Here is a 16,023-nt window from a genome sequence, read left to right on the forward strand (position 1 = left end):
CAGGCCTGTTTTTCCTCAGTGAATGATGGACTGAAGAGCTGTAAAGCTGTGATACGGTCATAAAGAAAGTGATCTTTGACTGCAGACCCGAGGGAACGAGTGAGAGAAGTGACAACAATCCTCAGACAAACAGGGAAGCTGCACACAGAGCACACACAGCACACAGAGGACAGAGCCTGTGTCTGTCAGCACACTGAAAACAATCCATGGGATGAGCTGTGAGTAGAGTTCTGCTTGGATTCTCTGAGTTTCTCTGATCTCCGCGTTAGTTTTTATTCTTGAAAGGTAATTTAACACATAAAGTTTAGAATTATAAAATGATGCCTGACCCACACACAATACTGGACGTAACGATCAGGATTTAAATCTTCCACTGACTTTTGGACTTTATTAAAGGTAATTTTTCAACAATAACGACACCATGGTGTCAGCTGGCTTGGATGTTCAGTCAAACACTTTGATCTGACTGAAATATCTTAAACTGTTTGATTGATTGATTGATTGACTGATTGATTGCTGTGCTCTCTCTCTCTCTCAGCGTGGCTCCAGGTACTTTCGAACATGGAAAGGTACGATTCACGTAAACATCACAGTTTGTTGTGTATTTTTATTTACCATTGCCTGTGAGGTTCTCCAGTGAAACTGTAGGCTGGGAACTTTAGCTGGAGTCATAATAAAAGTCCATCTCTCTGCCAGTTTGATTTCATGATGACTGTCTTGGACTTTGACATTGAAGTGACCTGTTAAGGTCTGCAAAATATTTTTATGGCTTCTATGTTACTGATATGGTGAAGGTTTACAAGAAAAGCGATAAGGAAGAAGGTTCATAATTATCTGGAGTGATAAACGATGGATGTGTTCCAGTCACTGCTGCTGTTCCCATTCCTGAAACACTTCCATGATATTTATCTTTATGTTTGTGTGTGAACAGTTCAGCACGCTGGCTGACGACACAAATCTAAAAAAGAATTTCATGTATTAACTTATTTCATCACACTGACTCAGTGAATTTTTTCTCTTCCACTCAGTCAAATACGTGTATTTTACCAGATGTAAACAGGTACTGCGTCACCTGTTCACATAATGGGAACATCCACTTGCTTTCGGTGGCTGAGACAATGCAGCCCTTGTTATCTTGGTTCCCATCATACAGTTTGGCTGTTTGGCTGTTTCCCTGTAAAAGGTTAATCAGTGATGGATAAGGGCGTCACTGTCACAACATCTTCTTGATGTTAACAAAAAAAATGAGTTGGTTCAGGATCAGATTCTAAACCTGAAACCAGCTGTTTTAGAATCAGAGCTGTAACTCACAGCAAAACACTGATGAATTCATGTTTTAACTCCTGTTTATCCAGATGATCATATATGATGTGTTTCTATCAGTGTTCTGTGTGAGAAACCTGACTCCACCCGAGCCAGCTGCGTGTCCCTGAAGAGTGATAAATCCATAGGTCATCCTCTTACCTTCAGAAATGGACACCACCCATTTGATCAAAGGTGATGTTTAAAGCTGCAACAACCAGATCGTTCACATCTGGAGCAGGTTTACTGTGCTGCTCCTAATCCTGCCCCTCATCCTCATCATCTTGTTTTGTCCATCTTGTGTTTGTTCCAGGCTTTTGCAGAAGAAACCAGCCCCTCCTGCACCCAGCTGTGTCTCCATGAAGAGTGACCAGTCTGTAGGTCACCCACTCAACTTCAGAGACAGGTTTGTTTTATTTTTCATGGAGAATTATATCAGAACATTACCTGAAAACCATCAGAGGCCTGTACAGGAATCTCCACCTCTAGTTTCTAACTGCACCCACATCATTGTTGTGTGTTTGTGTATTTCCTTCAGAGGCAACAGAGAGAGGTCAGAGATGCCACAACGTCGGCCTCCCCCGGAGCGTCACACACACCTGGACACCATATTCAAGGTCTGTACACGCACACCACGTGTCCCCTTCAGACAATTCTGACATGGGGAATAACGGTCAGCCTCCGTTCCTCTGTTCCAGCTGCTGGAGGAGAACATAGTGACTTTTGTGAAGAAGGAGCTGAAGGAGATCCAGAAGGTTCTGGGTCCAGATGAGAGTCAGAGGGAGGATGAGGAGGTGTTGGACGGTGAGGATGAAGAGCAGAGGAGGAGCAGCAGAGAGGCTTTGGTGAAGATCACAGTGAACTTCCTGAGGAGAATGAAGCAGGAGGAGCTGGCTGACTGTCTGCACAGCAGTAAGAGGATTTCTCTAAAGATTCAACATGATGGACAAATGGGACATTTACTAACGTCTCAACACATGGAGGGACATATGTTCATGTGTGTCCTTTAAGGGGATGAACATGTCATGTTTTCTTTATGAATCAGTCTTTGATGTTGTTTCTTGTTTGTTCACTCAGGACACGTTGCTCCAATTTGTCAACATAAACTCAAATCTACTCTGAAGAAGAAGTTCCAGTGTGTGTTTGAGGGGATCTCTAAAGCAGGACAGCCAACCCTCCTGAATCAGATCTACACAGAGCTCTACATCACAGAGGGAGGGACTGGAGAGGTCAATGATGAACATGAGGTCAGACAGATTCAAACAGCATCCAGGAAACCAGCCAGAGCAGAAACTACCATCAGACAAGAAGACATCTTTAAAGCCTCACCTGGACGAGACGGACCAATCAGAAGAGTGATGACAAAGGGAGTGGCTGGCATTGGGAAAACAGTCTTAACACAGAAGTTGACTCTGGACTGGGCTGAAGACAAAGCCAACCAGGACATACACTTCACATTTCCATTCACGTTCAGAGAGCTGAATGTGCTGAAAGAGAAAAAGTTCAGCTTGGTGGAACTTGTTCATCACTTCTTTCCTGAAACCAAAGAAGCAGGACTCTGCAGGTTTGAAGACGTCCAGGTTCTGTTCATCTTTGACGGTCTGGATGAGTGTCGACCTCCTCTGGACTTCCACAACACTGAGGTCCTGACTGATGTTACAGAGTCCACCTCAGTGGATGTGCTGCTGACAAACCTCATCAGAGGGAAACTGCTTCCCTCCGCTCGCCTCTGGATAACCACACGACCTACAGCAGCCAATCAGATCCCTCCTGAGTGTGTTGACATGGTGACAGAGGTCAGAGGGTTCACTGACCCACAGAAGGAGGACTACTTCAGGAAGAGGTTCAGAGATGAGGAGCAGGCCAGAAGGATCATCTCCCACATCAAGACTTCACGAAGCCTCCACATCATGTGCCACATCCCGGTCTTCTGCTGGATCACTGCTACAGTTCTGGAGGATGTGTTGGAAAGCAGAGAGGTAGGAGGGCTGCCCCAGACCCTGACTGAGATGTACATCCACTTCCTGGTAGTTCAGTCCAAACTGAAGACAGTCAAGTATGATGGAGGAGCTGAGACAGATCCACAGTGGAGTCCAGAGACCAGGAAGATGATGGAGTCTCTGGGAAAACTGGCTTTTGAGCAGCTGCAGAAAGGAAACCTGATCTTCTATGAATCAGACCTGACAGAGTGTGGCATCGATATCAGAGCAGCCTCAGTTTACTCAGGAGTGTTCACACAGGTCTTTAAGGAGGAGAGAGGACTGTACCAGGACAGGGTGTTCTGCTTCGTCCATCTGAGTGTTCAGGAGTTTCTGGCTGCTCTTCATGTCCATCTGACCTTCATCAGCTCTGGAGTCAATCTGCTGTCAAAAAAGAAAACAACCTCCCAAAGATTCGCAATGATAACAGGTAAATCTGCAGCCTTCTACCAGAGGGCTGTGGACAAGGCCTTACAGAGTCCAAATGGACACCTGGACCTGTTCCTCCGCTTCCTCCTGGGTCTTTCACTGCAGACCAATCAGAGTCTCCTACGAGGTCTGCTGACACAGACAGGAAGTGTCTCACAGTCCAATCAGGAAACAGTCCAGTACATCAAGAAGAAGATTGAAGAGACTCCCTCTGCAGAGCAAAGCATCAACCTGTTCCACTGTCTGAATGAACTGAATGATCGTTCTCTGGTGGAGCAGATCCAACAGTCCCTGAGTTCAGGACGTCTGTCCACAGATGAACTGTCTCCTGCTCAGTGGTCCGCTCTGGTCTTCATCTTACTGTCATCAGAAAAAGATCTGGACGTGTTTGAGCTGAAGAAATACTCTGCTTCAGAGGAGGCTCTTCTGAGGCTGCTGCCAGTGGTCAAAGCCTCTAACAAAGCTCTGTAAGTGTGTCCATAGTTGGATTTATTCATCACTGTATAAAGACTCTGCTGTTTTTCAACAGGAGGGAAAATAAATTCCTCTCTCCTTTAATTCCTTCTCATCATCTCTTCAGACTGAGCAGCTGTAACCTCTCAGAGAGAAGCTGTGAGGCTCTGTCCTCAGTTCTCAGCTCCCAGTCCTGTAGTCTGAGACAGCTGGACCTGAGTGACAACGACCTGCAGGATTCAGGGGTGAAGCTTCTGTCTGCTGGACTGAAGAGTCCACACTGTACCCTGGAGACTCTCAGGTCAGGATTTAGCACACTTATGGTAACACTTCAACACAAAATGTTTTTGGTTTACTCTGCTTTCTGAATGTCAAACAGACAAACTGTCCCCTGTGTAATTTAATCAGTCACTGAATTGTATTCGATCTATTATTCAGCCCTCTAATCTCAGTCCAGGATATGAGGATCAGTCTCATGTGTGTCTGCAGGCTGTCAGGCTGTCTGATCACAGAGGAAGGCTGTGCTTCTCTGGGCTCAGCTCTGAGCTCCAACCCCTCCCATCTGAGAGAGCTGGACCTGAGCTACAATCATCCAGGAGACTCAGGAGGGAAGCTACTGGCTGCTGGACTGGAGGATCCACACTGGAGCCTGGACACCCTCAGGTATGGAGAGGCCTGCTGCAGCTTACCTATGTAAACAACGTGGGCTGTTGATTCATGCACACGTACATGTGTCTGTAATCTGTGTATCCTCCCTCAGAGTGGACCATGGTGGAACCAGGATGTTGACACCAGGGCTGAGGAAGTGTAAGTGTCCCTCACTGTCCTGAGGACAAAGATAACTGAGAGCATGTCCTCATGAGTCCTTTAGGAGAACACATCAAAACTTCAATACTTTTCATCCTATTTTATAAGTGAACTTTATGTGAAACTCAGCTCCCGTCTCTTGTCACTGCAGACGCCTGTGAACTCACACTCGACCCAAACACAGCACACAGATCCCTCAGACTCTCGGACGGGAACAGGAAGGTGGCAGCAGTGAGAGAACAGCAGCTCTACCCCGATCATCCAGAGAGGTTTGACGGCTGCCTTCAGCTGCTGTGCTCGGATGCTGTGGGCGGGCGCTGTTACTGGGAGGTTGAATGGAAGGGAATCGTTTGTATAGGAGTGACCTACAAAGCCATCAGCAGGAAAGGAGACGGGGCTGACTGCCTACTTGGAGGGAATGATCGGTCCTGGAGTCTGTTGTGTTCTGGGAGGACTTACTCTGTTCATCACAACTCCAGAAGAAGAGACATATGTTCCCCGTCCTCCATCTCTCACAGAGTAGCAGTGTATGTGGACTGTCCTGCTGGCTCTCTGTCCTTCTACAGCGTCTCCTCGGACTCACTGATCCACCTCCACACCTTCAGCACCACATTCACTGAACCAATCTACCCTGCATTTAGGGTCGGGCTTCAGTTCAGCTCTTTTGGTTCTTCAGTCAGAGTGTGTGAGCTGCAGGAGGGACAGTCGTCTTCTGTCTAAAGAAACATTCAGACTGAAAGATGTAAACACTTCTGTTTTTCAGATGTAAACAAGTCTTGTAATGTTCTACATGTTTCTTATTTTGAACAAATACCACGAAAAGACAAAAAATAAAAATAAAAGTCTGACATTTCTTCTTCCTCTGTGCCATCAGTGTGAGCTGGTCATGATCACTTTATATTACTGCTGCTGGTGAGACACGATTTACTGTTCAAACAGGTTTCCTGTGACTGAAGACATGAAGATCTTTACACTTTGACCCTGAAAGAGTGTCAGCGTTCATTTTCTGAGTGTGTGTGTGTGAGCTCACAGGAGGAGTGGGCGGACCTACTCTGCGAGTCTGTTCAGAGGGCAACGTTCAGCCTTCAGTCTGAGCAGAGTCTGTGCTGCAGCAGCAGGAGCAGCAGAGGAAACACAACCAGTCTGAGCAGAGAAAAAGAAAAAGAAAAAGATCCTCTTACTTGGACTTGGAGGACACTCAGACTCAGAGGACACTCGGAGGACATGGCTGAGAAGAAAGCTGTCTTGTTCAGGTTCTGGGGAGTTGCTGTCTCTTCACGACCCCATGCAGTTTTCCACAAGTTGGAGGAGTTGCACAACCTGCCGGGGTAAGGAGTCTGTTACGCAACATCCTCACACTGTAAAAAATGTCAGTGTCCAGATGAAATGAGGGATAAAACTTTTATAAAACAGGCAAAGCATCACACGTTAGACAACAGAAAGACTGTTAGATAATCTGTTAAATAAAACAGGACACGTTTGTTTCCCGTGTGTCACTGAGCGGCACTAAGAAGTAAGATCCACACTGATATTATTTTGAAGATTAATTGACATTAATAAACATTTGAACCTCCTTTGACAGTTTGCGTCTCACTGTTTGTCTCTTAGCTTTGTCTCGTGCTCTGGTTTTCAGTGGTTTCCTGTCCAGTGTGGTGTCACAGAAGGACAGCGCCATGATGCGGGCGGAGAGAGGCGAGCTGACGCTCTCTCAGGTGGAGTCATGTCCCGCTTCAACAATCGTCTGCTCATTTACTACTTCAATGCTCTTCTGTCTTCTATACTCACTGTGTTGGTTCGACTGTGTGTGTGTAGACGATCCCGGTGTTTGAGGAGGAGTGTGTGAAGGAGGCCCAGGTCAGGGGTGTGACTCTGCCACCTGATTGGTCCGTCAGAGGCCTGCTGGAGAAGCTCGGAGAGGCCATGATGGACGTCCAACCAGCCGTGCTGGAGACAGCTGCAAACCTGCGTCGCAATGGTACACAACATGCAAAACGCACTCACACACATGTACACACTCAAAACAGACATGAACACGACGCTGAAGGCGAAGAGTCGATGCCACAGGTCGTGGTCATGTGAAATCAAACATTCAGGCATGAAGCTGCTCAGCGAGAGGCTGTTTCAGGCCTGCTCATCATTTCAGACACTCATTGTCCATACTCCACGTCTCCACCCCCTCAGGCTTACTGACAGCTGTGCTGGCCAATCACTGGATAGATGACACTGCCACTGGAGACGGTCCGGCCCGCCTTCTCTCTTTGCTGGGGCGGCATTTTGACCTGGTCCTCCGGTCCTGCCACTCAGGTCACAGGGTCCCTGAGTCCGCCATGTTCAGCTCCGCTTTGAAGCACCTGGAAGTGACATCACAAGAGGTAGACAGCATTAACATGACCAGGAGGACTACATCCACAAAACAAAGTCATGGAGTTCTGGAAACAATGTGAACTCTGTTTACATGTGAAGGAGGCGTGAGCCCACACAGGAAAGGGTTCGACATGAAAAAACGTTTCTGTTTTACTTTGTGACTTGTTGATTTTTTTGACGTGTTGACAAACGGGTGTGGACTCAGTCCTCTGACCCTCTGTGACTGCTCGGGTGACAGCTTGAGCTGTGCGTCTTCTCTCAGGCGGTGTGGCTGGATGCAGATGAGGAGGGTGTGAGGGCGGCAGAGGCGGCGGGGGTGAAGGCCATCATGGTGGAAAATCTGGACCACGCTCTAGACAAACTGGCTGATTTCACTGGAGTTCAGGTACAGACCAGAGTGCAGGTGTGATGCTTCAGCTGCTGTACGCTGCGCGCCAACATCACCATGGTAACACACTCCTGTGTTTGTGTTTCAGGCTGTCAGAGCAGAGAGCTCTCCTCCATCCTGCAGCTGTGATGAAGTGTCTCATGGATACGTCACCATCAGGGTGATCAGCTCGCTCATCAGTAAGACTCGCGGCTGAAACGCTGTTTTCTTGTTGAACTAAAGGGTCGTTGCTCTCTTCCTGTCTCAGCCTGGTGTCAGGACTCATTATGTTGAGATGGGCTCGGGTCCGCCAGTTCTGCTGTGTCACGGCTTCCCTGAGAGCTGGTACTCCTGGAGGTACCAGGTAACCTGCTTACTGAAGTCTGAACGGCCGAACCAAACTTTCCACATTAATGTTAAAAACAAGCGAACACGAGTCCGACGAGTGTCTTCATACCTGTCCTCTCTCCGGCAGATCCCAGCTGTGGCAGCAGCAGGGTTCAGGGTGTTGGCTCTGGACATGAAGGGATATGGAGAGTCCACAGCGCCGCCGGGTGTGTTTACGTGTCGACATTCAAGACTAAATCTCTGAAAAGCAAACAAACAAACTTTAACTTTGAACTAACTTTATTAACAATAGTGAGCACAGGTCATGATGAGTGACAGCTCTCTGTGATCTGCTTTAAACAAACTGTCCACTCGCTTATTAAAGACAAAAGGTTCAATAACTGTCATTTAACATGTTTGTGTTCGTACCTGTGGCTCACGGGTCATTTTCCCACCAACAGACATCGAGGAATATTCACAGGAGCAGCTCTGCAAGGTACACACACACACACACACACACACACACACACACACACACCTGATTTATCCATGTTGTTGTTGTGTTGCTGTGCCTGCCACTCTAACAGTAGTGTGAAGCTGTTTCTGTTCTTTTCCAGGATTTGATCACATTCCTTGATAAAATGGTGAGTGAGCACAGTAATCCAGCTTAAATCAAACTGTAAATAAAGTTGTGAGATGTAAAACTTGCGGCAGGTGTTGGTGGACCGGCGTCCACGCTGAGTTCACAACTGAGGTGTGACAGCTGGCTCTCGTCTCTGTCCCTTTTCCAGTCCATGCCGCAGGTCACCCTGGTGGGTCACGACTGGGGCGGCTTGCTGGTCTGGACCATGGCTCAGTACTTTCCTGAGAGAGTCAGGTAAACACATCCGTGAACATATTTAGGTTTAAGTTTGAAACAGGAGTGAAATGTGTGTGTTCCTGTGCGTGTGAAGGGCTGTGGCGTCTCTGAACACGCCCCTGTTCCCGGCCGATCCGTCTGCTCCTCCCGGGCAGAGACTGAAGGCTGTGCCCATATTCGATTACCAGCTCTACTTCCAGAAACCAGTGAGTCTGTGTGCAGCACACACACACACACACACAACCCTCCTACTGCTGCACACGAGCTGTGGCACAGATCAACACAACGTAACGTCGAACGGCACCTGTAAAGCTTTAACACACAGGTTAATAAGACAGTTTGTGGATTCAGGGGGAAACTGTGTGTGTGTGTGTGTGTGTGTGTGTGTGTGTGTGTGTGTGTGTGTGTGTGTGTGTGTGTGTGTGTGTTACAGGGTGTTGCAGAGGCTGAGCTGGAGAAAAACTTGGAGAGAACCTTCAAGATTTTCTTTTCCAGCAGCAGTGAAGCGGTGAGCATACACACACACACACACACACGCACACACACACACACGCACACACACACACGCACACACACACACACACACACACACACACACACACACACACACACGCACACACACAGACACACACACACGTAACAGGTCTGCACAGGTGATTTTCTCTCTTCCTCAGGTGAGGCGTCCAGCTCTCAGCACCGCAGGTGTCTGTGCTCGAGGTCAGAGGATTTTCTTACTACACATCATCGAGCTGACAGACGGATAAAGAGCAAACACCAACACATCCTGTGTGTGTGTGTGTTACAGGGGGTCTGTTTGTGGGTCTACCTGAGCAGATTCCCAGGAGCTCCATGCTGACGGAGGCCGACCTGCAGTTCTACATCAGCCAGTACAAAGAAAACGGCTTCAGGTGTAGTGCAGTTGTAGTTTTCATAACGCAGTGGAAATCCTACTGAGAAACGTCAGACATCATCAAAACGTCATTTTCACTCAGCAGTAACAGTCTGGCGTTTGGTTTCCCAGGAGACCTCTGAACTGGTATCGTAACGGTGAGGTGAACTGGAGGTGGATGTGTTCTCGACCCAGTGGAAAGGTTTGTCACCATGCCCACCAGAAACATTTACTGAAAACATGAGCGCTACAGCTGCACCTTCAGCGAGCTGCTACACACCCAGGAAAACATTTCCCCAGTCACACAAACAACATCCTGGATTTTAAGAGAAAAACCTTTTCTGATCCTACGAAGGGTTTTAACATCTGGATTCTGAGGACTGTGTGTGTGTGTGTGTGTGTGTGTGTCTCAGCTGCTGATGCCGGCGCTGATGGTGACGGCAGGTAAAGACCCCGTGCTGCTGCCGGCCTTCTCCAAAGGGATGGAGGACAAGGTGAGAGAAACAGGAGGGAGCACGACAAACTGCAGACAGTGTGATTACAGATTATTGGAAATGAACCTGAAATCTGTTACTTATTCATTTCAGATCCCGAACCTGAGCAGAGGACACATCGAGGAGTGTGGACACTGGACTCAGATGGACAGGCCAGCAGAGACGAACAACATCCTGATATCATGGCTTAAAGAAACACATAAGAAGGACGGAAGGGTTAGTGTGGCCCCCAGACTGTGAGGAGGGAAGGAAGGAGGGAGGGAAGGAAGGAAGGAGGGAAGGAAGGAGGGAGGGAAGGAAAAAGCGGGGTGAAGTGCCGTTTCAGTGCTGCATGTCAGAGACAGACACAGGGTGGAGGTGGATGAAGCATCATTTCCAGTTAACTCATTCCAGTTTACCTGCTCGTGCAGAAAACGATTCAACATGTGACAGAATAAAGTTTCCATTGATGAATGACCAGTGAATGAAGACTGATTTGGGTTTAAATGGAGAAGTTCTTTTGAGGAAACTTCTATTTTTTTATTTATAAATTTAGCACCAGATTACAAACAGGTACGTTAACCCTTCCTGGTGTTTCCAGGAAGGGTTAACGCGTAACATAAAGTGTCACAGAATTCTCTTCACCTCAGAAATGGATCTACTCATTATGATTTTGTTTTCATTGACACATTATAAATTATATTTTTGCTTGAACTGGACAAAAACCTGCAGGTCTCTAATGTCACAGATGTTAATGGGCTGGCTTAGATGGCAAAGATAAAAATTTGTTTACTTGAACTTAAACTTCAGTTTTTTCCAAAAAGAAAACACAACAAAACAACCACAAAAGCAATAATGAGATAATAATGGTAATAATAATAACAATGATCATACAAAATGACATCAAAACATCAATCAAATCACCAGAGGACAGAAACGTTTAGTTTTTATAAAAATAATCAGTGAAACATAATCGGTATTTTTATATTTTACTCTTAAATCTTCAGATTTAAGAGTAAAATATATTTTTTCTCAGATTATTGAACTCAAACGGTCTGTTTCCATAGCAACACTCCTCCACTGTATTAGCTCCACATTCAGGTTTTATATGAATTAACTGGAACTTCACATCAAAACTTGTCCCACTTTGTAAATAATCTTTTTTTTTTTAATTCACGCTGTGGAGGATGATTCAAACAGTGGCTCTCAGCACTGACTCTGAGGTGACATGTAACTGACACTGGGACTGTGAGATTTTGAGAATAAAAGGTTTTGAAGTTGTGAACACATGAATCGAATCTACACAAACATTTTGTTCATTCGTTTTAAACCTTTAAGAAAAACTTTTCTCTCATTAACTTCATGTTGTAATATTATTTTTTGTCTGACTCAACATTGTGACACTTTCTCAGAAAATGAAATTTATCCTCAAAATCTTACATTTGATCAGGGAACGACGGCGCCCTCCGGTGGTGGAGATGAAACCTGAGCATAAAGCAGTTTTCACAGTTTCTTGTTCTCAAACAGCTTCTTCCAGGCCGGCATGATGTGCTTATAAACTTTCTCTATCTGTAACACACACACACAGACACAGACACACACACACAGACACACACGTCTCAGATTACAGGTGTCTGTGGCGACAGGCCTCCATGTCCCTGCCACAGGTGTTTTGGTGAAGCCTCTGAAAAACCTTCCACAAGCAGCCTCCTCACCTGCTCAGATTTCTTGACTCCGTATCTGAAGAGCGTGGCCTGGTGCTCGCTGTTGTGAAACAGGATGTCGAAGGTCACCTCGCGGCCCATCATGTCGTCGATGGCCGGCTTCACCACGCTGTGAAAGTCTCTGGCCGAGAACGAGTCGTCCAGCATGTTGCTGACCTGCGACACGTCACAGCGAAGCCGATCACGAACACAGAGACTTGGTGTTTGTCGTCGTGTGTGTGAATGTAAACTGTCTGTGCGTTACCTTGTATTTTTTCCCCAGTAGCTCCAGTGGATCCAGTTTGACCTCTGACCTCAGAGCTCGGCCAAAGAGCGGGAGCTTGGCGTCTGAATCTGACAAACAGACACATAAGAAGTGTTAGGAAAGAACCTTTACATGTTCTGTGAGCACAAAGCCCCTCCTTCCTCTGTTTTCTGTAGCACATTTCCACCTTCACCAACCTCGACATGTCAGATGAGCCACGTAGGGAACGCCGTCCTTCTCTCCGTAGTACACGGCGAAATGGGAAAAGTACTTGTTCCTGGGATACTCCACGATGTCCCCCGGGAACAACTTAGGGTGGGAATTTTTCTGCAAGAAGAGCAGACAGATGGTCACGTGATCAAAAATGCTCTGTAACTAGTGACGGCGTTTCTGAGACCCATCAGAAAGGAAATGACTCAGAGCAGCAGCTTCACGTCCTAATTATGTTCATGACTGAAACACTGAGGCCCAAACATCAGAACCTAAGCTGTCGCCTCTGACCCCGCCCCCACAGTTTCATATTCACAGGAGGGTTTTTCTTTTTTTTTAAACCACAACAGAAACTGAAGCGACTAAAGTGGGAAGCCACATAATGAGAAGCATTTCTGTGAAAACCACCAATTCTGTTGTGTATTCTATTATTTTTTAGGACAGCGTTTCCTTCCATTTCTGTCCTTTTTTAAAATGTCCCACTGCCCTGACTCCTGTCCTACAGCTGCCACTTCCCACTGAAGCAGCCTTTATAAGTGTCAGGGCTGGATGAAGTCCTTCGTGAGGACTCGGGGGTTTGTTCAGTCATGGATGAAAGCTCTTTACATCGGTGAGTTCAGCGCAGAATTCTTGTTTCCAAACGCTGAATCAAACGGTTAATCCACGGATTTTGGAAGTTAAGCTTCACATCTTTTCTTCTATAGCTCTTCACAGTGAATTAAAAAGTTAAAAAGATAAATGAAACTGAGCTTTAAAGCCGGTTTACACTGTAAAAGCCTAATTCACTTTCTACACCACTGTCTGGGACAGAAATGCTGATTTAAATGAAAATAAAATCAAGGTTATATCAGAGTTTTGGTTGTACTCACCAGGCCCATGAGCTCAGGTTTATACTGTCACTTTCTTCAGTCGCTTCTGAAATTAAATCAACAACACACACACACACACGGACACACACAGGGACTCTGCTGCTTTACATACAGGCTGTACTGATATGATGATGTGAAGATACAGTCTGTCACAGTCACAGTCCACTGCCCTCGCTCCCACCACCCCACTCACACATCACTGACCCTCGCCTGTGTCTCTAACACACTGTGCTGCAGGGCGTCTTAGCTTCACTTCAGGAGTGTGTGTGTGTGTGTGTGTGTGTGTGTGTGGGTCGAGGGGATTTACTGGGGACATTCCTGCAGTTTCTACTTCAGATGTTGAATCTTGGAGCAGCCTGTGTCCCTCAGCGTCTTTCGTCCCTCCGCCTCTGGGCGTGCGAAGCAGGTGTTTCCTAAACAGAGAGCGTGAAAGAGGAAGTAGCTTCAGTCAGACTTGTTTAATTGGAGACATGAAGGCACCGTGAACAGCAGTGAGTGGAGGCAACGCTCTACAACATCATTCCAGTGCTGCTGGATGTTTTAGCTTTAACTTTCACATTACTGGCCTCCATCAGTGCTAACATCTCCAAACTGCTGCTTGGTCTGACACATGGCACTCATTCGTCTGACCTCTCACCGAGCTGACAACAGATTTCAGGGGAATGTGGAAATTTCCATTTTGCCACTTTGAATGTGGTTTAGCTTCTAAACATTTCCTCAGAGCAGTGCGTCTGAAAAGCTCCATGGACGCCTGCAAAGGGAAAGATGAGCTGAATTATCCATTTGTAGAGTTTAAAATAAAACAGCTGCAGCAGAGTTATGAGCAATGAGCCTGGAGGAAATTTGGGATTTCACAGAATTTAAAGCAAAGTCAACTGTTAAACATAAACTATTTAGTTTTCATTCTCAGAAAAACACCAACTTAGAAGAGTTTTGTTGATCTTCACTCGTCGACTCGTCACAGACACAAACTCTGTTTCTCTTTCGTCGATGGTCAGAGAAAAAAACAAAGACATTTTCACCATTTTCTGGAAATTTATAGATAAAACGATTAATGGAGAAAATCAATGAATCTACAGACTAATCAGCAAAGAAAACACTTGTTAGTTGCAGCTGTGCACAGAGCTGGACATGTTTCCAGATGTTCCTGTTGGAGGGTCGTTTCCCTTCACACATTCTGATGGACAGATACTGGAAATACTGGATTTCAAACACCGTATCAGAAACACATCACTGCTGGGACACATAACAAAATGTCCTGTGTTTTTGGATAAACAGAAGAATGAAATGCTTTTTTCTTTTCAGACTCTCCTTCTTTAAATCCTTTAAACACCCGTTGGATTATCACAGAGATACATCAGCGTGAAGATTAAAGCAACAGTTCAACATTTCCAAATCTAAAGCTCACTAATTACCAAATTAAAGTAGAATTCATGGATGTACAAGCACGCAGACTCTGATGAGACGATCCCTGGAGCTCTGAGTGTTTTCTCTTTCATATTTCTCACAAAAGTGCCAAGAACCCACCCGCCCCCTGTCAGAGGATGATGTGACGGCTTGTTGAATACAAACCATCATCAGTGAAAACTTTTAAACATTCATGTATTCACCTGCCAGCTTTGTTCACCCCATCACGTTTCTGTTTGCACTCAGTGTGATAAATTCAGTTTTCACTCGTGGATTTGATTTTAAATGAGGCGGAGCTGTTACTCCTGTAATGCCTGAAGAAACAATGCTCTGTGATTTACGTCCTATGAGAACAGGGTTCACATCACCCGCAGAGCTCGATGGAGACCAGGTTTCCCAGTGTTTGGAGTAAAAAGTTCTTTCATGACTAAATTCTTCCAATTCTTCTCTGACCTGTTGCTGTCTCAGAGGTAAACAAACTGATTTTCATAAATCCTCTGAAACTGTGAGAGAAATAATCTGAATCTTAGTGTCCTCGCCTGGAATAAAGGTATTTGAATTCCAGGATGTTTCAGGTGGTTTTTGACCCAGTTCAGGGAACAACAGTGTGAACGCCGTCCTGAACGACAGCTTCAGCACGTGTTAGATTCAGAAAACTTTAACTTTAAGCACTTTAACTTTAGTCCAGAATCTCAGCTCTGTCCCCAACACAATGTCTCACTTACAACAGCAGAGGACATCTGAAAAAATGTGTTATATTTCTGCCCTCTGACACAACATGAGGTAGCCACGCAGAGCACTGTCAGGAGGACGACGAGAGAAAATTTGATCCTGAATCATCCAGAAATAAGAAAACGGTGGTCTCACTCTGAGCCCTGCCTACACAGCAGATTAGCTTAGGCTGCTTCTCCAGCTCGGGAAACAATCACTGAAAACAACTCAGAGGTGTGGAACAAAGCCAGAGCTGCACAGGAACCCAAGAACCGGACCAGTCCAGGACACATCCAGCACTCTGAATTAAATCCACTTAAAGCTGGAGAGATGACGATCCACCCTGCTCTCATGAAAAATCCACATTAACAAAATATAGAATCTCTGTAGAGAAAAAATAAACATCTGAACTCAGATCCAGGATCAGGTCCAGAACATGATTCTGTGGACTGCATCTACTGCAGAGAGTGACACCTGACCTCACACTCACTGGTTTAAAGATTAAAGATTAATGCCCCTTTATAGAGTCAGTGCAGCATCACAGTCTGTCAAAGGCACCTGAGTTTAACTCCAACCTGAGCTGGAGGTTCACCAGTGTATACACACACA

General features: G+C 46.0%; 3 protein-coding genes across 3 annotated transcripts; 2 read left to right on the forward strand and 1 right to left on the reverse strand.

Moving 5' to 3' along the window:
• The first annotated feature begins 561 nt into the window (after window positions 1–561).
• On the forward strand, window positions 562–5,690 carry LOC121178216 (NLR family CARD domain-containing protein 3-like). The gene is made up of 10 exons (XM_041032781.1): window positions 562–569; window positions 1,384–1,497; window positions 1,616–1,708; window positions 1,841–1,923; window positions 1,981–2,214; window positions 2,380–4,177; window positions 4,291–4,464; window positions 4,653–4,826; window positions 4,924–4,970; window positions 5,122–5,690. The coding sequence occupies exons 1-10, from the start codon at window positions 562–564 to the stop codon at window positions 5,688–5,690; spliced, it is 3,294 nt and encodes a 1,097-aa protein (XP_040888715.1).
• A 355-nt stretch (window positions 5,691–6,045) lies between these two features.
• On the forward strand, window positions 6,046–10,726 carry ephx2 (epoxide hydrolase 2, cytoplasmic). Its single transcript, XM_041031974.1, has 19 exons — window positions 6,046–6,298; window positions 6,604–6,682; window positions 6,783–6,945; window positions 7,152–7,342; window positions 7,597–7,719; window positions 7,811–7,882; window positions 7,970–8,065; window positions 8,177–8,255; window positions 8,490–8,524; window positions 8,646–8,672; window positions 8,820–8,905; window positions 8,982–9,093; window positions 9,321–9,395; window positions 9,562–9,604; window positions 9,693–9,795; window positions 9,909–9,978; window positions 10,190–10,270; window positions 10,364–10,522; window positions 10,559–10,726. Exons 1-18 carry the CDS (start codon window positions 6,195–6,197, stop codon window positions 10,508–10,510), a joined length of 1,686 nt encoding a protein of 561 aa, XP_040887908.1. The 5' UTR covers window positions 6,046–6,194; the 3' UTR covers window positions 10,511–10,522; window positions 10,559–10,726.
• A 41-nt stretch (window positions 10,727–10,767) lies between these two features.
• Window positions 10,768–15,898, reverse strand: plaat1l (phospholipase A and acyltransferase 1-like). Its single transcript, XM_041032023.1, has 5 exons — window positions 13,297–15,898; window positions 12,415–12,544; window positions 12,218–12,306; window positions 11,965–12,129; window positions 10,768–11,818 (listed from the first exon to the last, which is right to left on the reverse strand). The coding sequence occupies exons 1-5, from the start codon at window positions 13,303–13,305 to the stop codon at window positions 11,753–11,755; spliced, it is 459 nt and encodes a 152-aa protein (XP_040887957.1). The 5' UTR covers window positions 13,306–15,898; the 3' UTR covers window positions 10,768–11,752.
• Window positions 15,899–16,023: the final 125 nt, after the last annotated feature.

Source organism: Toxotes jaculatrix, chromosome 24, assembly GCF_017976425.1.
Source record: "Toxotes jaculatrix isolate fToxJac2 chromosome 24, fToxJac2.pri, whole genome shotgun sequence".
In the NCBI taxonomy this organism is placed as follows: Eukaryota; Metazoa; Chordata; class Actinopteri; family Toxotidae; genus Toxotes; species Toxotes jaculatrix.

Coding starts and splice junctions, on each gene's coding strand:
- LOC121178216 (XM_041032781.1), top strand. Junction 1,709..1,840: donor CCACTCAACTTCAGAGACAG/GTTTGTTTTATT, acceptor TATTTCCTTCAG/AGGCAACAGAGAGAGGTCAG. Junction 1,924..1,980: donor GGACACCATATTCAAGGTCT/GTACACGCACAC, acceptor AATAACGGTCAG/CCTCCGTTCCTCTGTTCCAG.
- ephx2 (XM_041031974.1), top strand. CDS start 6,195: ATGGCTGAGAAGAAAGCTGTCTTGTTCAGGTTCTGGGGAGTTGCTGTC. Junction 7,883..7,969: donor ATGGATACGTCACCATCAGG/GTGATCAGCTCG, acceptor TTCCTGTCTCAG/CCTGGTGTCAGGACTCATTA. Junction 9,979..10,189: donor GTTCTCGACCCAGTGGAAAG/GTTTGTCACCAT, acceptor TGTGTGTCTCAG/CTGCTGATGCCGGCGCTGAT.
- plaat1l (XM_041032023.1), bottom strand. Junction 12,307..12,414: donor GGCTCATCTGACATGTCGAG/GTTGGTGAAGGT, acceptor TCTGTTTGTCAG/ATTCAGACGCCAAGCTCCCG. Junction 11,819..11,964: donor GAGTCAAGAAATCTGAGCAG/GTGAGGAGGCTG, acceptor TGTGTGTTACAG/ATAGAGAAAGTTTATAAGCA.